The 25,867-nt window shown below is 33.2% G+C and overlaps 1 protein-coding gene across 7 annotated transcripts; it reads left to right on the top strand.

The window, feature by feature from the left end:
- The first annotated feature begins 7,188 nt into the window (after positions 1-7,188).
- On the top strand, positions 7,189-24,421 carry PEX1 (peroxisome 1). 7 transcript variants are annotated; one of them, XM_068612371.2, is made up of 18 exons: positions 7,189-7,472; positions 7,557-7,730; positions 8,933-9,032; positions 9,825-10,307; positions 10,828-11,562; positions 12,179-12,270; positions 14,378-14,451; positions 14,561-14,780; positions 16,335-16,428; positions 16,567-16,721; positions 17,331-17,561; positions 18,153-18,353; positions 18,654-18,779; positions 18,854-18,915; positions 19,574-19,691; positions 20,541-20,825; positions 23,718-23,791; positions 23,988-24,421. In XM_068612371.2, exons 1-17 carry the CDS (start codon positions 7,281-7,283, stop codon positions 23,754-23,756), a joined length of 3,381 nt encoding a protein of 1,126 aa, XP_068468472.2. In that variant the 5' UTR covers positions 7,189-7,280; the 3' UTR covers positions 23,757-23,791; positions 23,988-24,421. The 7 variants fall into 7 exon arrangements, 4 of the variants coding, with proteins under 4 accessions (XP_068468472.2, XP_068468471.2, XP_068468474.2 ...); XM_068612373.2 differs by having other exon boundaries at positions 7,204-7,472; positions 8,933-9,028; XM_068612370.2 differs by lacking the exon at positions 23,988-24,421 and having other exon boundaries at positions 23,718-23,948.
- The last annotated feature ends 1,446 nt before the right edge of the window (positions 24,422-25,867 follow it).

Genomic DNA, 25,867 nt, shown 5'->3' with positions numbered 1-25,867 from the left:
CACGTCCTGACTTGTATTTAAGGGAGTATAATCTTCATATCTCTCGGTTCACTTTCTTTTGGGATATTGTACTGAAGTGGCAACTTTCGAGGTTTTCATTATTTTTCTTCTTGCATCAACATTCTCTTCAATGTTGATGTATCAGGCAGCTCAGCTGTGAACTTCATCCATGTTGGCTGGAGGATTCGCATAAAGGGTGTCTAAGAACTTCCCTGAATGAAGTCCTATCAGTAGGGCGTACATGGCTACAGCCGGATGGAGGTAAGGAATGTTTGATGTTGCTTTTGCTAATTGTGTCATATATTGTCATGTGCTTTCTTTGTCACCTTGCATCATATTGTGCTACGAAGCGGACGTCACAACTATTGGTTTGCAATCAACAAATCTGGATAAGAACCGCACACAAAGTGTGTTAAAGGAGTCAATGGAATTCATAGGCAGGGAATAATATCATTCCAAGGCCACCCCCATCAACGTAGTTGGAAAGAGTTTGCAATGTATGATCATGTTCCCTGAGAACAAGTTCACCTGGGTCATGTATGCTTTGATGTGAGCCTCAGGGTCTGAAGTCCTGTTGCATTTTTCCAAGCTCGACCATTGAGAGGAGGATTGGGTACCACCTTGAATGGTATTTTCCCGTGTCCTCGAGTTTCCCTCCACGATGGTATTGGAGTCAGAGCATAATTGGTCGCCCTCCAAGATGATATTGGAGTCGGAGCATAAAGAGTCTCCTTCCTGGATGAACTTTGAGTATATTGTAAGAACAAGTATGTTCTTGTTGAATAGATGGCTCAAGCGATAACTATTGGGACTCTGGCATATACTGGGTAGGGTTTGATGGTGTTACCTTCATGTCTGATTGGATTTCTTGGATATTTGTTGGAGTTGGCAAAAGCTTAATGAATGAGATGGAACAAGGAGGGCTCCAATGGAGCTATGGTTTCCTTGAAGGTGCATGAGAGGTAGGGAGAGTGATTGGTTGGACCATATCACTTGGAGAGGTAAAAGAGAAGACCAAGGTGTCTATCATAGAGTGTCTAGACAAGGGAGTGAGAAAGTTTGCAAACTTGGCAACAATTCACTCATATATTGATCTTATTAATTCATGAGACAAACACCTCAATTTATAGGAGAGATGGTTGAACATTTTGGAGCCAAAATTTGAAAATTCAAAATAAAACTCTCCCATAAGAAGGTGTCATGTGGAGTCATACTTTCTATGTTTAGCTCACACCTTCCATGCTAAATCATCTTCACTCCTAAGTTGCCATGTGGACGTCTATGTGCTCTATGCCAAGGTAATTTTCTTCCTCTAATATACCCTAGATGTTTTAGGGTTACATTGGGCTCAAAGAAGCCCAATTGTTACCCTAGCTAGTCACTTTTAATGCTAACTAGACCTATTTTACTATTGGCCCAAATACAAACCCAAAAAATCTATGCTACTTGGCCCAAATATTTGGTCCAATTATTTTATGCTACTAGTCTCAATACATGGCCCATGAAATCCTAAACAACTTTATACAATTTATTTAAATTAAAGTTTGGCTCAAAAATGATGTTGACTAGTCAGATGGAACTCAGTCTTCTTGTGTTCTTCTGATTAAAACTCTAGTTTATATTTTGATGACTTGGATATGTTTGTACATTCCTTCACCCTAGAGTTGTCCTCTTGATTGGGCTTACAAAAATAAATAAATAAAATCCCAATTAGACCCATATGTGCAAATAAATCCATAAACAACCTCTAGGTCTTCATCCTCCTTATTATGTGGTTGTGTATGGTTGGGGGCTTTGCCATCCGGGTTCCTACCAGTCCAAGTATGGTCATGATGTGAATGTAACTACAAGAACACATGATTCTTGACATTCTTAGGAACAACTTGAGCTGGATTTGAAAGGCACTTTACTTTAGAATTGGATCAATGTTCTAAATTCAAGAGCTCACCAAAACTAAGCACCAACCAAGACTCATATGGAAGTCCATGTATTGTCAAATTGAATCAAAACAAAAGGAAAAAAGAACAAGAATTAAAACTGGACAGAATTTAAAAGATAGCTACCGAACCAAAACAGAATTAAGAACACAATGCTGGAAACACAAAATTAAACGGTAGAAAAAGAAGTAAACTCTAGGAATCAAAACTACCGAATGGAAAATTGAAGAAAAGGGAAGAAGAACACTTATAGAAGAAGATGCTTGCTGGATTTTGAGAATTGGAAGAAGCCATTCACGCCACTTGGAACCTTGAACCAAGATAAGTGATGGAGTGCCACCACTTGAAGCTCACCATAGCTCACAAGATAAGGCAAAGAAGAGGAAGACTCAAAACTCACAAATTCTCTCCAAAATTGAGTATAGTCTCTCTACTATAAAATTCCAATCTGCATTGTACAAGCTAAGCACATTTATTTATAGCCTAGAGGTGCTGAAAAATAGGTGGGAATTTTCAAATAAAACTCATTTGAAATTCCCACCAAAAACAAGTCACATGGGAGGTGTGACCTTTTTCTACTATGACACCTCCTAAAAACTACACCTACACCCCCTACTAAGTCACATGGACAAAGTGACTCTCTCTAATACATTCACACCTATTTATTTAATATCCACACCTCCTACAAGAGTCATTCAAATGATGCTCTTTTATTTAATGCTTGGCCTTGCCCCTCATTGTTTGGACTTGGGCTTCTTGGGCTTGGGCTTTGGGCTTGGGCCTCATCTTTTGCAAAGACTAATAAGAAGAACTTTAAATGCTTTGGCCCTTGTCCATTTTGTCTATTGATAACATCTTTTTGATTCTCATCAGGTCACCATTTCTTGCCACCAAAAGATCTTGTAAAACTTGTATCTCAGATCGGTTTTGTTCAGCTTCCATCACATGTTGCTCTTTCAGGGATGCTATATGCCTTTTAATCTTGTCATGCATTTTTCCGAGGACTTTCTCCATTGCCTTTTGCATGCTTTCCTCGTTCTTTTGAAGGATAGCCTCAAGTTGGGTGGTCATGTTGTTTTGTGAAGATCTCATGTTGACAAGGTACGTTTACTTGTTATGGTGGTCATGTGGAAAAGTTTTACCAGACCCCGACAGTGGACACCAATGTTCCGACCTCAAGTTTGTTGAGATAGCATCGCTAGAGTCAACCACCGCATTTGAGGTATTGTTCCCTTTGGAGCTCAGAACTCTATCACGGTTTTATCCTTAAAAGGTGCCTAAATGGGGTAAGGGAGGAAAGTGTATTTAAACTGCCATTAGCCTCGACTCCTAAGCAATGTGAGACTATATTGGACATACCGGAACAAGCCCCCTAGTCGAGGTCTAAGGGGAACGGATTCCCCCTAGTTGAGGGGCTAAGAGACCTTTTCATCCCCACAGATGACGCCAATGTTCCGACCTCAACTTCGTTGAGATAACATCCCTAGGGTCAATCACCGCATTTGAGGTATTGTACGCTTTGGAGCTCAGAGCTCCATCACGGTTTTATCCTTAAAAGGCGCCTCGGTGGGTTAAGGGAGGAAGGTATATAAACTACCATTGACCTCAACTCCTAAACAATGTGGGACTATATTGGGTGTACCAGAACAAACCCCCCAGTCAAGATCTAAGGGGAATGGATTTCCCCTAGTTGAGGGGCTAAGGGAACATTTTCGTCCCCACAGAAGATGCTAATGTTCCAACCTCAATTTCATTAAGATAACATTGCTAGGACAATCAAATGATCTGAGGTATTGTCCGCTTTGGAGTTTTTGAGCTCCGTCACGGTTTTGTCCTTAAAAGACGCCTTGGTGGGTTAAGGAAGAAAGGTATATACACTATCCTTGGCCTCGACTCTTGAATGATGTGAGACTATATTGATCGTACTAAAATAATACCTAATACTAAATGCATTACAATATCACATTGTCTGAGCTTACTAAAAATGCTTCCCAAGGAAGACTTTGAACAAAGTACCATTTATCATTGTTTGTAAGCTAAATTAGACATTGTCAGTGATGTACAAACATCTCAAAGATAAGGAAAGTGGTTTATACATTTCATCATACTACATAAAAGAGGATGACAATAAAATGTCATGAACCTCTAAAAAGCTCTGATCCATGATACTCTATGCACACGACCTACAACGGTCTTGTCTAGACGTTTATATAAGGAAGCACTACAACATGAAAGAGACTAAGCTTCCAATATACAACTAATGGACCTCACATGTATGAGAAAAGTGTTGAAAAAGTCTTTAAGTTCCTAAAGTTTAGTTTGTCTTCCAAACAAATTTGATAAAAAGGGGTCTATATTGTAAACCATTCCCTATTGTGAAGTTATCTCTTGAAGTAAGGAATGTATAATTTCGTATTCATTTCTTTGAGTGTGGACTTTGTACATTAATAATTTCTTGTTGTATAGCTTGGAGAGATTGTGTACCTTGCTTGAAAAGGCTTGAAAAAGGAAGTTAACTATTGAAAGAGAAATTTAATAGAGTTATAATTGGAAGATTTTTGCAATTAAAGTCTATTAAGTGTTTAAAAAAGGTCTTCTAATGGGTCTACATACAAGTTTACAAAGGAATTTCTAAAAGATTTTGAAGATAATTGAGAGAAATAATTGCAAGTAATAGAAATAGACGATGAACACTTTATTTTTATAATAGTTCAATTGTAACCTAGGTTGCATCCAATTCTACCCCCATCCCCCGAGTTTAAGCATATAACTTCACACACGTGAAAGATTTACAAATATAAAATCTCTTTTACAAGTCATATAAAAGATGATTACTTTAAGTACTCTGAAGATTTTTAAGAATTAAATTATATAAGTGTATGCAAATTGTATTGTTCATTGTTTATTTGTCAAGTCTTAATTGCATATAAGTGTTAAAAATGGTGTAGTAGAGAGGAAAAACATGTCATTACAAGAAATGATCATAATTATGTTGAATTCTAATTCAAATCACAAATTTTTATTTACAAAATATGATTTATGTAAGGCTATTCTAAATGATACTCCTTATGATATAGAAAACTCAACATATCGTATTTTGATCTTTTTGAAGTTTTAATGTTTTATCTTAAACTAAAAAATATTAGGAATTTTGATTCCAAAAGTGATGAAGGAACTTGTTAGAGAAAAGTCTAACATCCATGATTTTGATTAAATGCTAAAAACAATAAAACATAAAACATGGTAATGTTTCGTCTATAAGACACAAGTTTTTTTCAAACAATAGATAATGAAAGATATAAGTAGTTTGTGTGTCAGATTATTTAATATTGTGCAGTCTTATTTTTACGTATGGTAAACATTTTAATGCTCAAACGATATTTGCATAGTTTTAAGCTAATATCGTCTTCAAGAATATCTCTATAGTTTATTCTATGTTGCAGAGAATGTTTGTTTCTTACCTCTAACAAAGAGGATTCGATAAAACTTACATAAAATCAATGATCTATTGGAAAAATGAGCTAAAACTACTTTACTTCAACAATTCCAAGTGCATGCTTTGTCAACATGGAAAAGACTATCTGTTTCGTATGACTCTATGTTTTTCACAAGTTAAGCAAAGACACTTTGTCTAAGAAGAGATAAGTACACTGAGTCAGTATATTGCTTAAAGAAGATAAGAACATTTAATACATGCATGAAGGGTGTTTAATGCAACTTTCACATGCAAGCTCATAAGACAAAGAAAACGTTCAAAAAGAATGTGAAGCTTCTTAACGGCCAAAAAAATATTTGCAACAACTTTTTACTTGTGTGCTTATATAAAATCATCATTCAATAAGAAAAATAGAAGAGTTTAAATTACATATAAATACTAAAAACGTTGCTAACATCCTTTTTTTTTTTTTTTGAAATTAATTTTGTAAGAACACTATTAATACTTAACCTTATAAACGGTTGAAATACAATAGTAACTTTCTTTATGATATTTTTTTATCACACTCTAAACAATTTATTTAAATTGAGCTAAAAGTGACTTGTCATTAATGGTTTAATTCCAATATTTCCGTCTTTTCATCAAACCATTTTTAATTTATTTCCATTCACTTTATTACAAAATTATCTTTAAGAATTTATTTATATAATCTACATTTTATATTTACATTTAATTCAACCATCTTTTATAAATTTGAGTATAAAAATATTTTTTATTAGAATTTAATTGCTTCGTTGATATTTGTTGCTTTTAGTATGATTAACAAAGTCTTTTATGCTATCTTTAAATAATTTAAATTAATTTTTTATGGTTAATCTACATGAAAAACCACAAAAAAAATATTTTCTTTTAAATTGTATCCAATATATTACATTAGAAAAATGTGTTATCTTAGAATAAATATATATCACATCTAAGTAAATTTTAAATATTTCACAAATTTAAGTATTTTTAATTGATTTTTTATTAAAATATTTTGTCTTATTAAGTTTTCAAAATGTTTATATTTATGAATTAAGTCCCTACAATTATTGTTTATATGTTTTTACACAGAAAATAAAAAATAATATAATTAAATTTTAAATCCCTCATTTTATTGAGTATTTAAATTTTTATACTTTTTTTTATTAAGTATCCTTTTGATTTTGTCGTAAAAGAAAATAATAGAACTCTTTGATTTTGAAATATTAAATACAATATCACAAACACCAACTTAGACAATAATAAAGTTAAAATTCCAAAATCTTAATTATTTTTATAAAGATTTATATTTTTTTAATTAAATACTAAAACAAACATTAAATCAATCTCACATGACATGAAACGATGTGATGTTTTATAAAGATAATTAAGATTCTAAATATTTGTATGTCATGCTTTATGAAAATATTTAGATTCTAAATATTTATTTTTATTCTTATCAAAGTTTATGGTGTTGCATTTGTGACTCTTAACTTGATAATAAAATCAAACAACAAAGACTGAATAGAGAAATACAAATATTTCATATACTGAATCAAATTTAAAACTTAAAACTTTAATTATGTCGTTTTTATTATGTGAAGACAAATAAACAATGGTGATGCAAGATAATAATAAGGTCATCCTAGTTCACAATAAAAAAAATTAAATAATAAAAAATATAAATTTTAAACACCGAAAATAACAAATGTACTTAATTAAAAATATCTTAAGAGCTTAAAACTTAATTAAACTCGTAAAATATAATAATTTAGCTTAAAGAGAGACTGGGACATAGTTTTGGCGCACTGGAATGAGAAAGTGAATAATAATATGTGTGTTTTGGTGAGCAATTGTGTGGTATTTACCTAATTGCATTCGATCCGATGGAGTATGAGGTGAAGGTGGTGGGAGGCATAGACTCCTGTTTCGTCTCCCTTCCCCTCTCACTCATCCAAACTCTTCAGTCTACGCGCTCAACAACGCTTCCTCAAATTCTCGCTCTCGAGCTTCGCTCTCCACTTCACACCTGGTTCGTCGCTTGGTCCGGCGCCACTTCTGCTTCTTCTGCCATAGAGGTGCGAAGCTTCTCCCCTTGCACCTTCTCACTCACTTGCTTTCAGTTTCAATTCTACACAAAGACTCCTAAATAACTTGTGCAGGTTTCTCCTCAATTTGCCGAGTGCGTTTCCTTGCCAAATCACGCTAGTGTTCAAGTCAGAGCTGCTCCCAATGTGCCGCATGCTTCTCTCATCACCATAGAGCCGAACACGGAGGATGACTGGGAAATCTTGGAGCTCAACGCCGACCTAGCCGAGGCTATAATCCTCAACCAGGTACGCGATGGAATTGGACATTCACTTAACCTTAGCATACTACAATTCGATCGAAAGTAACTTGAAGTAGACATTGAAATTCAGTTGTATGCACTTTTTAGAAGACTGAAAGGTCTGTTTGAATGAACTTATCTAGAAACATTTATAGAAAAAGAAGAAACTAAGGGTATGTTTGGATAAATTTATCCTTAAATTCAAATAGGAGAAAGAAAAATGAAATAATTTTCTCTTAGAACTAAAACTCCTATAACTAAAACTATATTATGCATTAGTTAATTTATAGAATCTACCGAATTTAAGCTTCTCCGAAAACTTACTTTTAACTTATGATTAAAACTAAATTATTTTATTTTCTTATTTTATCGGTCACAAGTGTTTAAGGAGAAGTTTATCCAAGGAAATTTTTTGAAGGAAAAAAAAACTCACAAGTTCAAATTATTTTAGGCATAACTTACATAAAACTTTTGGAGAAGCTAATGGGAGAAACTTTTACATATTAACTTTTGAATAAATTAATTTTTTCTTATGGAAAAGCTTTTTCATTTGTCTTTGTTTTCTTGTGAATTTTTATTGATAAATTTATTCTATCCGACCCTAATTATGGACTGGAATGTATCTATTGAGAATTTTGTCAGGTAAGTTTTCATCTTCACTGTATATGTTTTCTCTTTGTGAGTGTTTGTTGCTGCTCTAATGTTTCCATTCCCATTCCTATTTAGTTAAATTTGGTATGAATTGTCTCTGACATTAGTCTGATTAATAAAGAAGACAAAGGATATTTTACATAAAAATAAGATAAATGGGAGTGACAGTACAGACATGGGAGTGGAAATAGACACTCCCTTTCTTCTTTGAAAGATTAGTGGACACCAAATGCTACTTTAACATCTAAGAAAGAGAGAGAGAAAGTAGGCATGATAGGTGATATCATCTGATAGAATGAGAGATAGAGAGAAGTAATAGGTGTTGAAGGCGTGTATGATATATAGAGGTCTTTGTGTACCACTTTTCTTTATTCTCTTTCAGAGAACTTCTTTTTTGGGATCTAAATATTATATTTTCTATTATTTAAACTACTTTATTCTTTTGCCTTCACTTCTCTACCGGCTATATGAAAAACAAATCAGTCAGTTTGAGAAGAAATGAATCTGTTTGATCTCTGTATGTTACATTCATATAATGATGTGGGTAACTTGATGCAGCTCAGGATTGTCTATGAAGGGATGAGATTTCCTTTGTGGTTGCATGGTCATACTGTCATCACATTCCAAGTGGCTTCTGTTTATCCGAAGAATGTGGTGGGTAAGATGATACCTATTTCTATCTCTATAGTTCTTTGGTATCATCACATGCTTGTTCTAAGCTGCAAATATCATCAATTACAACGTAGTTTTTGCTTTCTTTTCATGTGTATATAACTTAATCTTTTGAACTATTGTGACAAACATGATAGAGATGTAGTTACCATATAGATGCCATAATAAAAGTGCAAACTATGTTCTTTATAATCAGGGGTTTTTCTCTTTCATCTGAAATCAAGGATATTTATTTGAGTTTAAACATGTGTTAGAAACTATTTGGTTAGCTTCTAATGCTGCTTGGAGAGAACTACTATACCAAATATGTATAGGAATTGGGCAGCATTATTGCTTTAGTGTATGGCGCTGTTCATATAATTTATATTTTATATATTAAAGTAGTTCGCTTAGGAATATATAGATTGAGTGATTTTATAGTTTCTATCAAACATTTGGATAATTTATTATCAATGTATCATTTTGTGTGTGTTGGTGGATGAGTTTCCTTGCTATGAAACATTCTTAAATGTTTTTTAAACCATACATTTGATGATTAAATCTTAGGGAAATAGTTCTTAACTTGGGACTTATATTTTCTCCCATAGACATTTCTTTTCAGTATTACTGTACAACATGATTGCTAGCATTTAAAATATTATTAAGTGGGAGGAGGGGATAGGTGAGAAGGGTGGTATTATACATAATTATTTATTATTCTCTTATTCAGTGGATTCTTACTGTTCTAGTGTAAACAAGTTTCTTTTGATTATTGGTCTAACACATGAGACTTTGTCAGTACAACTAATGCAAGAAACTGAAGTTGCTGTTGCTCCAAAAAGGCGCAAAAAGAGTTTGGATTCAGCAGGAGATTCACATCAAGACTCCTCTAATAAAGAGCACACTTCTAAGATGCTGCTTCGTTTACAAGATCCAGAAGGATTATGTTGTACGAGTACTCATGTCAAAGGAGTTGACTTTAATGTAGGGCTTACTACTGTTGCTTTTGTTCACCCAGAAACAGCCAATAAATACTCATTCAACATGCTTCAGTTGGTTTTGATAGTACCCAGAGTATCCAAGGAGAATGTTAATATTTCAAGAACCAATATTATGAAAAACAGAAGTGGTTCAACTACTAACAAAGTTGAAAATGTATATACTGACAAGACAGAATATCGACAAGCAATTGTTCAGTTGATGATTTCAGAATCTGTGGCTGAAGGACATGTGATGGTAGCTAAGTCTCTTCGCCTTTATTTGAGAGCTAGCCTACGTTCGTGTAAGTTGTTCTAAACTAATATCCATCTTACCTGATCCATTCTATTTAAAAATCAATTGCAGGTTATTTTCTAATAAATTTAATTATGTGGAGTATTTGCACCCCGCAAATTATTATTAAGTGTATTTATATTTGGTGTTTATGTTATCTGTTTCTATAGTTAGGAGACAAGCAGTCTCTAATTGCATTTTGACAGTGCATCAAGCTGTCATGCATCAATTAGGGAATAAGCTGTTTGTTATTTTGAAACACAGTAGGTTTGCCCAAGTACATAAACATAAAATATGGCCTTTGAAGAAAATTATAGTGGAAGGATCTATGGAGGTTTGCTCCTTTTTTTGTGGGTTTGTTGGTTTTAGCAAGAGTATAATTATAGATTTTCCAATGATATGAAGATTACTATCTCTGTAAGAATTTTTTACACTCTTTCAGTGTTCAATGTATATTTCAATTGAAAATTTATCTTCCTTCAATTTTGATATCTGATTTTAACAAGAATATTGCTTTTGTGATTGAATAGGGGTTTATTTGAAGGCATGCAATATTATTTTGGAAAAAAATATTCCTTCAACCTCTCTTTTTCCGTGCCAATTCAAACTACTAAGGCAGGAGAATTCTGTTGAGAAAGATGGTCCAGAAGTTTCTCATGGCCACAATAATCACATTGATAAAAATGTCCAAGCAAAAGCTACATCAGGTGTCTTTGTGGATTCTATAGATTGGTCAATCCAAAATAAAGTTCTTGAAGCTGTCTCTGATGAATCCAATTACAAAGCAGAGGAAGAGGCTACCAATCAATCTCACAATCAAAGGGGATTACAGAGTCTTGTACGACTATGGTATATCACACAACTTAAGGCAATTACTTCCATTTCAGGTGTGGAGGTTAGTTCATTGATTATGGGTGATAAAACCTTGCTTCATTTTGAAGTAAGCTGTCACAAGCTTGAGAGTAATGGGAAGGCTAAGTTTGCCTATAGTCTTTCAGAGAACAGTGGCAAGGCAGCTGAAATGTTGTTTTTATTGACATTTGGTGAAGAATATCTGCATAATGGGAAACTTAATGCATATGATGTTGCTCTTGGAGGAGAACTCGATAACATTAGTATTGTGGACCTGAAGTTTTTTGAAAGGATGAAATTGTGTGATCCTGTGTCTCTCCTTTCTATAGTAGAGAGAGCCTCTGAAGACCGCATTAGTTCAAATCTATCTTCCCTTGGCTGGATGGAGAAAACTGCGGATGATGTTATCAACAGTAGGTCTATTTTGGGGTGGAGGTGGAGGGGGTGAAGTGTCTGTTACTTTTTCAATTGATTGTTGTCATGGTCATTTTTTCCCCAATAAAATCTTAAAGGATCCTTCATTATCATTATTGTTAATAGATGTACCAAGCCGAGTAGGAAAATGTCCAAATGATATGTACAAAGATAGAAAAAACCCTTGGCAATAAAGGATAGGAAAAATTGTACATAAAAATTAAACATGGCAATAACCTTTGCATATGTTGTTATGATTGGTTAGGAAGGATACTGGAGGAAATTGTTTTGGGAGATCTCATGTGAATAATATCCCTGCTAATTTGGTTTTTAATTGAGTCCAGTGGTTTTTAATCCTGTTCTACCTGTTTTATCTGTTGAACTTATTTGTTGTGTAAGATTCCCTAATTTTGTCCTAGTTATTTTGGACTGTTAATATGGATAACCCATTCAAAGGTTTGTTAGAATTTCTTTTGAGGTATGCTGGATTCATCTGTTTTCTTTCTTGATGCTGCTACTCATTAATTTATTTTATTCACCTAAATATCAATTGCATTCTTTCGCAATGGGGTGCTTTTTTAGTGATACTTAACTTGTTGCTTTTGCTGACTGCAGGAATGTTGATATTGTTATGTTCTGCATCTGGTTTGTGGTTTGGCTCACACAACTTACCACTCCCTGGACATGTTCTGATATACGGACCTCCTGTGAGTACAACATAAACTTTCGTAAGTTCAATATAAAACATATATGGCTTTTAGAATGTGGACTTTTTGTCGAACTTGTTAGTGTTGTACACATTCAGTTTTTCAACTGAATGTTGGGAGTTAGTGTTTATGTTTTCTGTTATGGTTATGTAACCACTTTTGAGTCTATGTATAGACTTTGCTTATGTACTCTTTACACACAAGTGAAATAATATTTAGTTCATCTTCTGTTAAAGCTTTTTCTTTGTTTTCTTCATATCAAAATATAATATGGTATCATGAGCATAGATCTGGTCTGCAATGGTCAATTCAAGCTCCCTCCCATCTGCTTCCTAGTTTTTTCCAAATGCAATAGCTGAAAAACTTGATGATTCCAATTATCTCCATTGGAAACAAGTTGAACCTGTGATAACGTCACATAGACTTCACAGATTTGTTGTTAATCCTGTGATACCTCCATGTTTTCTTTCTGATGATGATTGCGCCTTTGGAACAATCAATCCAGCATATGAAGAATGGGAGGTTCAAGATCAAATCTTGCTTTCTTGGCTTCCATCGGCTCTATCAAAGACTATCATGTCTCGTGTTCGTGGACTTTTTCATTCTTATCAAGTGTGCGAATAGATTCATGATCACTTCTTAGTCAAACCAAGGTCCATGCCAGACAACTGCACACTGATCTTCGTGCTCAATCTGTTGAAAACAAGACTATGCGGGAATTTTTGGGCCAGGTTAAGTCTATTGCAGATGAACTTGTTGGATTCAACTGTCTTGTCAAGAATGATGAATATTTTTGATGCTATTCTTGAAGGTCTTCCACAAGAGTATGCACTAGTTGTTTCTGTTAATGAAAGCAAGTTTGAAACACCTCCAATCTCAGAAGTTGAGGCTCTTCTTTTTGCCCATGAATCCTACACTAATCGTTTTCAGAAGAAATTCTTCCCTCCTCCGGTAATTTACTCTAATTCCTATGAAAACCCATCATCTGCAAGATTGCAAGTATGCAGCAACAATTTTTGTGGAAATTTTAGTCACTCTTTTTCTGATTGAGGTGCTCGAAGTTGTGGTGGTTGTGGTGGCTGTTTTGCCAACTTTCAATGCCAAATTTGTCTCAAATATGGGCACACAACTAATATTTCTATCGCGCTGATTCATCCTATCAAGCTCAAGAATCACTTGTCCTATATGACCCTACAACACATCAACCATTGCAGTTTTCTTTTAATCAGTCTACCCAATCTTCCAAACCCAACATTTAAGTGTTATTAGTGTTGTACACATTCAGTTTTCAACTTAATGTTGGGAGTTAGAGTTTCTATTTTCTGTTATGGTTGTGTAACCCACTTTTGAACTCAACCTTATAAAACTAACTTAATGTGAAATTTGCACCCACTTATATTATATACTATAATTTGACTATATCTCTAGTTGATGTGGAATTTCCAACAATGAATGACTAACTATAGATTCTCATTGCTCGATGGTTCAATGGAGAAAGGTTTTCTAGGTAATTAACTCCATTAGTACATTTTTGTTGTCCAACCATGCCTTGTACTTTTTTGATGACTATCTGCATAATACTTCATTGCATACACCCAAGTTCTATTCTTCTCCTGAGACTCCATTTTTCACTTTCATTGCTCACTCTCAATTTTGGCTGAAGTATATGTTCAATTTAGGATATATTGATAACTTGACTGATTAAAGATGCTGTAGCCTGTGAAAGTGCTTATGATGTAATTACTTGATAACAATAAAATTTAAATTGGAAAACATACGAAGAAATCTTTAAAGTTGACAGTGACAGTGTATAGAATAGTTTAAAGTTGTAATCACTTAGTATTTGTTAGTAACTAGTTAACTAACTGCAATTAGTTATGCCGACTGTTAGTTAGTTAGTTAGGTAGATAAGCTGTAGTCTAGTCAGCATAGCTTGCTATGCAAGATACTGAGTTTGTATAAATACCTGTACTTGTACTTAAGATTTCACATTACGTGTAGTGATTCTTTCATATCTACCTCCATATTGTTGATCTGGCCACAAAAGAAAGTTATCAATCTGACAAGTGAATTATCAATGCATTTGACATTTAAATATTTTCCCCAGGGCTCCGGTAAAACTTTATTAGCAAGAACTGTGGCAAAATCCCTTGAGAACCGTGAGGACATCTTTGCACACATGTATTAATATTAATTCTAATTTGGTTGTTCCTTTGTGATTTTCCCAATTATTGTAGTTTTCAATGGCTCCTGTTGAGATTTGATAATTTCAGCTTTCAATGTTATGCAGAATTTTTATTTCCTGCTCAAAACTTGCCCTTGAGAAGGTCCCGGTTATTCGCCAAGAACTTGCAAACCATGTAACTGAAGCTTTAAACCATGCTCCTTCTGTGGTCATCTTTGATGATCTTGATAGCATAATTTCTTCCCCCGACTCTGAAGGATCTCAGCCGTCAATATCTGTTGCTGGACTCACTGATTTTCTGGTTGACCTCATGGATGAATATGGGGTAAGAAATATGCCTTAATTGTTGCTTAATGCGGTTTCTCTAAAATGTTGTGTATATAATTGTTCCTTATCACAACTGCATGTCAAAATACTGATGAGGATTACAGCTTTTTGAAGTGTGGGTCCTGTAGATGATACCCATTATCCCTCTTTTTAAGTCATCACTTGAGAAAAACACAAAGAGTAGAGAATGAATTTGAGAGAGTGAATTTCCCTCTCTTAGGATCTCATTTATAATAGCTTTGGATACATTAGATACAATGTATGAGGGAAGATAAGAGAATATGAAAAGATGTATCTAGGAACTATGTACAACACAAAACACATAACTTTATAATAAATTCTATTTAAGACTATTTATTCTATAGTGAGATAAATAAGTTTTCCAACTAGTCTTTTATATCTTTCTCGATCAGAGAAAGCTTTTTTTCTGTTCGACCATTCATTTCTGATTTGGATCCATAGGACAATCCATTGGTTTACCGTAAATCATACCTGTCTCTTTTAGGATGTTAAGAGCATATTTCCTTTGAGAGATTACAACTCCTTCCTTTGATTGGGCTACTTTTATGCCCAAAAATATTTGAGACTTCCAAGATCCTTAATCCGAAAATGATTGCATAGATGTTCCTTTAACTGATATATTCTAACACTATCATTCCCTATAATGAATATTTCGTCAACATACACTATTAAGTACACATATTTTTTAGGGGAGGTGTGACAACAGAAAATAGAATGGTTGTTTCACTGCATTTCAGCCCAAAGGATTGAACAATGTGGTTGAATTTTCCAAGTACAAATATAATATACAAATATATTACTTGTTACCTTTGAGAGTAGAAGTTGAAAGGGAATGGTGACATTTTTAATCTTTGTCACGCAATTCACATGATTCAGCCTTCCTATTATAGGGTAACTGTTGGATTCTCAGGGATCAAGAAAAGAAAAACTACAGAAAAAGGTTCACCCCTGAATTTATTACTGGACCAAATGAAGCAAAACAGATTACTCAAAGGAGTTGTCTCCTTTCCTACTGGATAACCCAGTCACCACAAACAAACTAATATTCCAAGATGATCCCACTAAAACTAGCAGAATGTCTATTTATAAACATTCTATTTTTAAACTTCCTTCTGTGATAAACTTGCCAAACCTTCTCAACTGGAATTGTCTTTTCTAAGTTCTAACATGAACAATAGTCCCTAAAGGAGGGAAGCAATCAATATCGGATCTTGTAAATATTTACGAAGATATTTATTATTTACAACTGTATATGCCTTGCCATTTCTTTTTGTACTGCCCTCTTATTTTCGCAGAATACTTCCTACAAAATTGTTTCTTAAAGTGTATCTAAATACAAATCTTTTCCTCATCAAGAACACTCTAGATAAAAGTTAGAGTTATCCTACACCTGGTAGAAATAAACAGTCTTTCCGAAGCACATACTAATCACAAAAGATTAAGATCTTCTTTTTGCTGCTCAATCAATTTAGCATACAATTTTCTTTCCTGAGTACCGTTTTGAATCTATTGCCTGTTGCACACTGAACAGGAGAAGAGGCAAAAATCATGTGGATTCGGACCAATAGCCTTCATAGCTTCCATACAATCCCTAGAGAAGATACCACAATGTTTAAGTTCTTCAGGTTTGATATTTTTGTATGTAATATATTTATCACATAATAGTAAAATCTTAAAATAATATTGACCATTATCTTTCAATTTTTATATCCGGTTCATTTCTCATCTTCGGGCAGCTGATTTCTTGATTCACTTTTTATTAGGACGGTTTGACTTTCACATAAAGCTGCCTGCTCCTGCAGCCTCGGAGCGCAGGGCTATGTTGAAGCATGAAATACAGAGGCGTCACTTGCGATGTGATGATGACATCCTGCTTGATGTGGCTGTAAAATGTGATGGTTATGATGGTTATGATCTGGTATTCCACTTCTATTAGATTTATCATGTAGAAAGTTGTTATTTATTTGGCTTCACTGGTGTAAAGATTACTAAATGCCAGTTTTGTGAATGTGTTAGCATGTGGCTCTGTTTGTTGACATTCAGCTGCAGATTTCTTGCTATATATCATTAACGAGATAGATTTTTAAGACAAACAAGAATAGAAAAAGAGAACAGTTTGTGCGATTAACGGAAGCCCTTTTATAAGTTAGGGTTGTTCTATTTTCTTTTCATTACATTGTCTTGGTGTAAGCCCTTTTTTCAGTGGTAGAGGAAGAAAGGGGGGTGTTGGTGCATTTGTTCATGAAACATTCATTGAAATATTCCTGCACAAATTTCATTAGTAAATGATCCAGATTTGAGATAAGGAAATTTAAAATTACTTTATCATAGCTTAAAAAGCATAAAAGGATGTTTCTGTTCCTACCAAACTTAATAATTATTATCTCAGTGGCATCATTTACTTTAATGAACAACACTTGCTTATGTAGAAGTTTGGTTGTCATTTTGAATATTATTAATGCTGATCTGTTGATTACTATGTCTGAGCTGCAAGTATGCAAATATTTAATATTTTCATTCCTTCCAGGGAATATTAGTTGACAGAACTGTTCATTCCGCTGTTCACCGTTTTCTGCAATCTTGTGCTTCCGTTAATGTGGATGAGAGTCCAGCTATACTACGGGAGGATTTCTCTCAGGCAATGCTTGATTTTCTTCCAGTTGCAATGCGTGATATCACAAAATCAGCTTCTGATGATGGCCGTTCTGGATGGGATGATGTGGGTGGTCTTGTTGACATTCAAAATGCTATTAAGGAGGTCTGACTTAGTGAAATACTAGAATCTTGTTCTCTCACTAGATTTGTGTCATGTTGTATTTTTGAGTTTGTAAGTAATACTCCCTTTGGATTCAAATATAAGCAAAAATATGGTCATGTATTGGACTTAGATATAAGAAAATTCCAACGAACTCAACCTTATTTAATGTTATTATGTCAAAAATGCCCTTATTTTTTAAATTAAGGCATCATTTCAATAAATATGACTAAGGATAATGTAGAAATTGTACTTCTTTATTTGTTGAAATTAAGAACATTAAATGAACATAGCTAACATTCTTAATCAGTATAAAATTAGCTAGTTTTGTGTATATTTAAGTTCAGATATTATTATATCTGTAATAACCAACCCGTATACTTCCTTAAGCCATGTAGAGGACAAATTTAATCCCACAAAACTAGTTATTAAGGTGAGGCCTTCCCAAGCTTATAACATTAATGTAAGTCATATCTCTAGTTGATAGAGGACTAACAATTAAGGCAACTTAATAACAAATATTTTTCCCTTTTGTTGTATGTTTACTTTATACTCAGACATTTGAATGATTTTATGTTGGTTAAATTATTTCAGATGATAGAGCTGCCATCTAAGTTTCCAAAAGTTTTTGCACAAGCACCTTTGAGGTTGCGGTCAAATGTCCTTTTATACGGTCCTCCTGGTTGTGGCAAAACTCACTTAGTTGGTGCTGCTGCTACTGCTTCTTCACTTCGATTCATATCAGTAAAAGGGCCAGAACTGTTAAACAAGTACATTGGTGCTTCTGAACAAGCTGTAAGAGACCAATAAGAACTTCTCTCTGGGCTATTATTGCTGTATACTATTTCTGAGTTTACTTATATGCTTTTTAATCCTTATATTTTCTCAATTTTTCTCGGCATAAAATGAAAGGTTTTTCTGAAATTTATTACATCTCAATTGACTAACTAGCTTTTTATACTGTCACTGTGTGAGCATGAATGTCTTTTATTAGGTGATGTAGTTTCTTTGGTTTGGTCTATAATATATTTTAATCTTTCAAATCAAAATTATTGATTTTGCATACAAGGTCTGGGTGTTGAATGCTGGTTTCAGGTTAGGGATATTTTCTCTAAAGCAGCAGCTGCAGCCCCATGTCTACTTTTTTTTGATGAATTTGATTCTATTGCCCCCAAGAGAGGGCATGACAATACTGGAGTAACTGATCGAGTTGTTAATCAAGTCAGTATATATTTGTCACTTTTGAACTTTTATTTTGCTGAATAAAATCTGACTTCACATGTTTCAATTTTCAGTTTTTGACCGAGTTAGATGGTGTTGAGATTTTAACTGGTGTATTTGTGTTTGCTGCAACAAGGTTAGTTTCTCAAACATGTTTTCATTTGTCAAAAATAGAACAATATTTTGATAGTGTCCACAGATGAAAGACTAGCTGAAAGGATGCAAAGTTTAAAGAAGACTGTAGTTCAACCTTGATTTGCTTTTAGCTTATACTTAATTTAGATTAGTTACAGTTGGGAATTTCTGGTACAGGCTTTAGTATTAGCTTGGAGAAACTTTTCAGCCAGCATTTATTGAATAAAATAGGAGGCTAAATGAATCAAACTTTGTAGTCCTGCAACTGCAATTTGTTATGAACCAAAGAAATATTTTATTGATAGAAAAGAGAAATGGAGAAAGAATACCTTTCCAAGGGTTTCCCTTTCACAAAGGATTTTTCCTTTTACAAAGAGCAAAACTTAATTATCAAATATTGCCCTACAAAATGAATCCTTTCCCCTTACATTTATTTAGCTCACTAATTATGTCAACTGTTGCATCTTATTCTAACTCCTAATAAGTTTTGATATGAGATATTTTTAATGAATAGAACATCTGTTCTAAGCTGGAATAATGATTTGGCTATGATTTGTTTACTATTGATCCTTGTTTGTTATTTCTTGTGATAGTAAGAACAAATGGGAAATGGATATTAATCATTGGCTATTATAATATCTGTTTTTCATGTCAAGCAGTCGACCAGATTTACTTGATGCTGCACTGTTGAGACCTGGTAGGTTAGATCGTCTTCTATTCTGTGACTTTCCAACTTGGGACGAGAGATTGGAAATTCTTTCCGTGCTTTCTAGAAAGGTATGTGTTAGCATGACTCATATGAGTATTGTCCATGTTTTGTTTCTTGTTTGCTAATTGCTCATGATATCGTATTGGGATTCTTACATACTAGGTAAATAAATGTGTTGGATTGAATGTTTACTTGTTCATATGTTGTGCAATGGAATCAGGGTTATAATGTAAGCAAAAGCAAGAGAAGATATCGTATGTATCCGATGCTACATCCTCTTAGTGTCAATCAATAGTAGTAATTGTTGGTCAGTTAATGAGGGAAAGGGACTTGAACTATATAAGGAAATAAATAATTATTTTATTTAAGAAAGTGAATTTAAGTCTAACTCAATCTTACAAAACCGGTTTGTTAACGTAAGATTTGTACTCCCTTATATACAGTTTGGTGCATATGATACATAGGCTCCAGTTTGAGGATGAGTGTCAAAGACATGAATATGTAAATATGGAAATAGTGTATAACTGTAATTTAGGGATCATGTTACATGTTTCTTTCTTTCCCTAATTGTATGGTAACTAATAATTATAAATAATCATCCGTGGTCCCATTATCCCATACCACAATTCCTTTAATAACTTCTATAGTCACCATGAAGAGTCAAGCCCTATCGAGGTTCTAGTGTAGAAATTTCATTGGCTGTCCTACAGATGAGATTGAATTCCACGCATGATATGTGCAGACCTACACTAATTTTTAATTTTAATATTTACGTGTTTGACAAGGGAGGATTATTGTTAGTCTTACACCTTCTATTAGTAGTGGGAAGTTACAGTTTTACCTCAATTAACATCAATAATGTATCAAATAAAATCCTTTTCAATTTAATTAAACTGAGTCTTTCTAATTCATTGCAGTTAGCAATGGACAAGGATATTGATTTGGCTACAATAGCTAATATGACTGAGGGATTCAGTGGAGCTGATCTCCAAGCTCTCCTCTCAGATGCGCAGCTTGCAGCAGTTCATGATGTTCTGGACAACGTGGATGCCTTAAAGCCAGAAAAAACACCTGTTATTACTGATGCTCTTCTAAAGTTGACAGCATCCAAGGCTAGACCATCTGTTTCAGAAGAAGAGAAGAGAAGACTCTACAATATATATCACCAGTTCCTGGATTCAAAGAGATCTGTTGCTGCGCAGGTTTTTCCCCTCTCCCTTAAACTCTGTTTCATTTAGCCTTTATATTGGGGGTCACTTCAATTCAATTTCATATAACTCATAGGAGGTGATGCTACTCCCGTGAATTAGTATGAGTTTCGCTTATATAATTTATTCAGTTTAACAGTATTGTGTTCACTCTGCGTTGGTGAATGTGAGTAGGAACTTATTGTTTGTAGAGCATTAGGTATAGAAACCCATGGGCTTCAATTGATGTTGCGGAAGAAAAACTAGCTCTGGTAATTATCATCTTCAGGGAAATTGCTTCCTGCACCTTCATGTTTTCTTCCCACCTCCCCACATAGTGGGGAATGTCAAAAAATTCATTCATAAGATTTCTGATTGAATGATCAGAAATATTTCTGGATTGTAGCACAATCTGGAAGTGAAAACTTAATTTCGGAATGTACAATCCAAAATACATTCTTGTACTGTGCAATCTAGAAATTTATTCCGGATTGTACAAGCTATAACTAATTTTTTCACTTTCGGATTATTAGAATCTGAAATTGATTTTTTCACTTCTGATTGTGCAATTTGGAAATATATTTTAGATTACACAATTCAAAATTAATTTTTTCACTTTCGAATTAATATGAAAATATGTTCTAAATTACACAATTTGGAATTAATTTTTTTATTGTTGGATTGTGCAATCCAGAAATACGTTTTAGATTGTATAATTCAGAAGAAATTAATTTTTTTCTTCCGGATTGATTAATCTAGAATTAACCTTTTTTTCTCATTTCTGGATTCTTGAATTCGGAAATTTATTTTCCTTGGTTTCAATCTTTGATTAATCCGGATTAAGGCCCAAATGGTTTGAATCTAAATGTTTGTTCAATCGTTGATTAATTCGGAAGAGTGAAACCATTTTCTGCATCTATTGAAACCATTTGCTGAATCTACCAGCACTTCACAAGATTACCCGCTAAAAGAAGCACAAAAATGGCAAGAGATATAAATTAAAAAGGACAAAATGAGTATTTCAAAAAAATTAAGGTGTAGGAGGAAAATATGGAGGTGTAGAATGTAATTGCCCATCTTCAGTTATAATTTCTGGAGGTGTAGGAGGAAAATACGGAGGTGTAGAATGTTTTCATGGACTAAAAAACAAAGAAAAAATTACAAGGGCTAAAAGTGATAATTTAAATATTTGCAAGGACAAAAACAAAATAAAATTACAAGGACTAATGAGAGAGATATTGTGCCATGAACAAACTACTTTTGCAATGATAAAAACAAAAATAAAAATAAAGGGACTGAAAACCATATAGTTTGTGCAAGGACAAAACTTCCATTCTAAACTTCTTTAGCGACAGTGGAGTATCGACATTTTTCTTTGTTAATACGATTATACGATAGATAAAACTTAGATACAATAGCATAAATACTGTTGTGTTGTTCATCAATCATATCGGAGTTGGAGTTGGATTTGCATAATAATTAATTGCATTAAATGTGTTTTGTATTTTCTCGGTGTGAACTCCAATCCTGATTGGAGAAGAGTACAACCAGTATCTAACATACTGCATCTAAGTTTTGTCCTAATAAGCTAATGTTGGAGTACCATTTGATAATTTTAAACCGGGGTGCTATATTCATAATCTACATGTCAAATAGGTGGACCTCAACCTCATGTTAGACTTATTCAAAACTTTCCTTTTCAGTTAGTTTGTATCTAACTTTACAGTCCAACTACATGAATCTACGACATTGTTTGCTTCTTTATGCTCTTGATATCCCAAGTGGTTAGTGGCTTGTTATCTATGTGACTCAATATTGTCTTTATAGATACCTCAATGTCGGCACGAAGTTTAGAGTTATTGTGTCCTCCAGACTGTTAGAATCTGGATAATTTTCTGCCACAATTAGCACCAGATAGAAGGAATAAAGTTTATGGAAAAGAAGAGATAGGTGTATAGGTGGAGATGGCAAGTATATTAATATTTAAACATTTTCCCTTTAGTCCATGTTTTATTTTATTTTTGTTTAGGCCTTGTAAATTTTTATTTTTTTTAATCCATATAAATATGTCAGCATGATGTGTTAGGATACACAGAGAGGAGGAGTTTGTTAGAATTAAAATAGTCATGAGTTAGTTACTTGATTTGCTAGTTAGATATAAATAAGAAAAAAGGAGAGGGGAGGGGCAGTGTGTAATTTTTTTTGTAGATTGAGTTTTAGCTCTTTGTGAAGGGGAAGCCCTTGAAGGAGAGAGTGGTCTCCTATTTCTTGTTATTTTTTTCATTCTATTCAATAAAAACCTTTCTTTTCTTCTCTTTATAATTCTTGGTTCGTAACATGATGTCATCACCGTTAATCACCTCAGTATTTTTGTAATGGAGACTAATGACAGGAACTAAAACCAAGATCTTTAAAATGACAAGATCAAAAACCCATGAAGATTTTTTTAGGGACAAAAACATCTAATCTAATCCTAAATGCTCTAATATTTATGCTTGTTGTCTAAGCAATCATTAATTCTAAAATCACTAAAACTTTCACGAATTATCTTGAGTGACTGAAAATGATGTAACCTTTAACTGTTAAAGTAGATGATAGGCTGTAGTGTGATATTTACCTGAATTCTGTTGGAGTTGTTTTTGTTTGATTTAGCAAATCACATTTCTATACATGTAAGTTATGTACCATAAACAAACTCTTAATCGCAAGGGATTTAGATGGCTAGGCGTAATTCATTTCTTTCGAAATATGTAATAACTGTTTTATTTCCACGATTTTATTCGGTAAATAATCACAGCAGAGATATGTGTTTTTCTCTGTATCTGTGTCGACTGCAAAATAAAAATTTAGCACCATCACTGTTATAGCTATTCCTTGTTTTAATTAGTTAACAAATATTTGCTGCAGTCAAGAGATACAAAAGGAAAGAAGGCAACTTTAGCTTGACAGTCAAAGATTCAAGCGGTGGAAGATGTTTTTCGGTATTTAATTTCTCCCGAAGATGTCTTCTCTTTTCATGTGCACATCTTTAATAGTAAATTTGTATAGTTCAATTCATAATTTGTTGTATTTGATTATGTAAAATCTCCTAACAATATTACAAATGAAGTATGAAAGGAAAATGTTTTCGCTAATTAATTTTTTCTCAAATTTTATTTTTGGTTTGTGAAATTGCAGGCAGCAATTGGTGAAGTAAGCCCATAAATTACCTTCCGTCATTCTATATATCGATAAAATTATGACAATTTACACCATAGAAATGTATTTTTGTCGTAATCTGAAAAAGATTGTCAAGATATGTAACGGACATAATTTTTTATCATGTATTTACATTATTTATTGTTATACACAACGATATTGATATTTTTGTTGGAAAAAAACATGAACCTCGTAAAAGCATGGTGGCAATAGCGTAGGCAGGATGTCTAGTAGATTCCTTAGCATGCCAAATTTTGGAACCCCAATTACTCTCTACATGTCCATAGTTCATGCATCTTCATGCAAGTGTGAAAAGGTTAAAGTTATCCGAGGTTGGGATATTTTGGATTGGTTTATCTGTAACATTTTCAAATTAAATTATCAAATTGAGTGTTTACTGTTGGGTTTAGCAATTTAAGAGTGTAGCAGTTCAAATTCTACAATTCGATTATGATATAGTTTGTTTATAATTGATATTATTTGTAATAATCTCTATCTGAGTAATTATCTTACATGGAATTAAATTAATGACTTTTGAATTTAGTATTAATTGTTGGATTGAGTGTTTATTCGTAGTTAATGAAATTATAGTTGATAGGTAGGATGTAGATAAAAAATTATAGTTGATAATTAGGACAATTGTTGCATTGGAAACCAATGATAGTTGAATTCCATGAATGAATAATGGCGTCGTAGTGTAGTGTGTGGAGATTCCAAATTCTGGCAATGAAGGTGGCACATTATGCAATTGTGCCTCATTGGCCGTCGGAATAGGGTGTTGATGGAACAACACCTCTTTCTAGCCTTCCTCTTCGTCACCTAATCGCTCTCTTCCATTCATGAACATTTCTTTCCCAGCTCGTATGTACCCATTATGGAAAAACCTTAAATGTTTTTTATTTTATTTTCAGTGGTGACCCTTATTGTTAAGTTTTTAGTATCAAAGTTAATTGTGAAGAGAAGAGACGTGAAGAAAATCTGAATGATTGCTTGTATTTTAGCTCTTAAGGAAATTGTTCAAACTGAAAAGACACCAACTGGCTCTGGACCATATTCTCAAACCATCAACAAATTCGATAACCTTCTTTTCATGGAGAAAAAATAAATAAATTTATGGATTGTCTGAAAAAAATTAATTTTAAATTATATCATTTTTGGAAGAAATTTTGAAATTTTGTAATATGAAATATATTTTTAGATTTAAAATGCATTTTGAAGTTTATAATTTTAAAATGTATTCTAAATTTTACAATTCTAAGCTAATGATAATTTGGACTTTTCCTATACTCCATGATAATCTGAGAAAAATTACGAATGTGTAAGAAGTAATTAATTATATTTTAGACTTTCTTTATCATTTTTAAATGAATTCACTATTTTAAAAAGATTTCAATATGTTTTAGTCTTTCAAATTTGGGTTAAATATAATTATGTTCATTTAAACTTAAAACTTATATTGTTTTAGTTAATGTAATATGAAAAAGAAAAAGAAAGATTAAAAGCCTTGTACAAACGTTTTATGTCTAAACATAATTAAAATAAATACTTAAAAAGTAAAGTATGTAGTTGGGTATTTGACAATAATATTAAATTATAATAAATTGTAATTTATAGGTATTCTCATTACTCATTACATATTTTTATTTTTTTTATATATAAGGGTCCATGTTAATCATTATTATAAATTTTGGCTTATTAGTTAGACTAACACTTTATGATCCATCAATTATCTGCGATCACATGAAACTATTATAAAAAGAAAAATGTGTACAAAACATGGGATACTAAACCAAAATCTATACAATGAGAAACAAATCATTCCCTACTACAACTTAAAAAGAAGGAGATTGTGTTTGTTA

This window comes from Phaseolus vulgaris, chromosome 2 (assembly GCF_051622355.1).
Source record: "Phaseolus vulgaris cultivar YP4 chromosome 2, ASM5162235v1, whole genome shotgun sequence".
In the NCBI taxonomy this organism is placed as follows: Eukaryota; Viridiplantae; Streptophyta; class Magnoliopsida; order Fabales; family Fabaceae; genus Phaseolus; species Phaseolus vulgaris.
The sequence above is the reverse complement of the archived record's forward strand: the minus strand, read 5'-3'. Positions and strand labels throughout refer to the sequence as shown.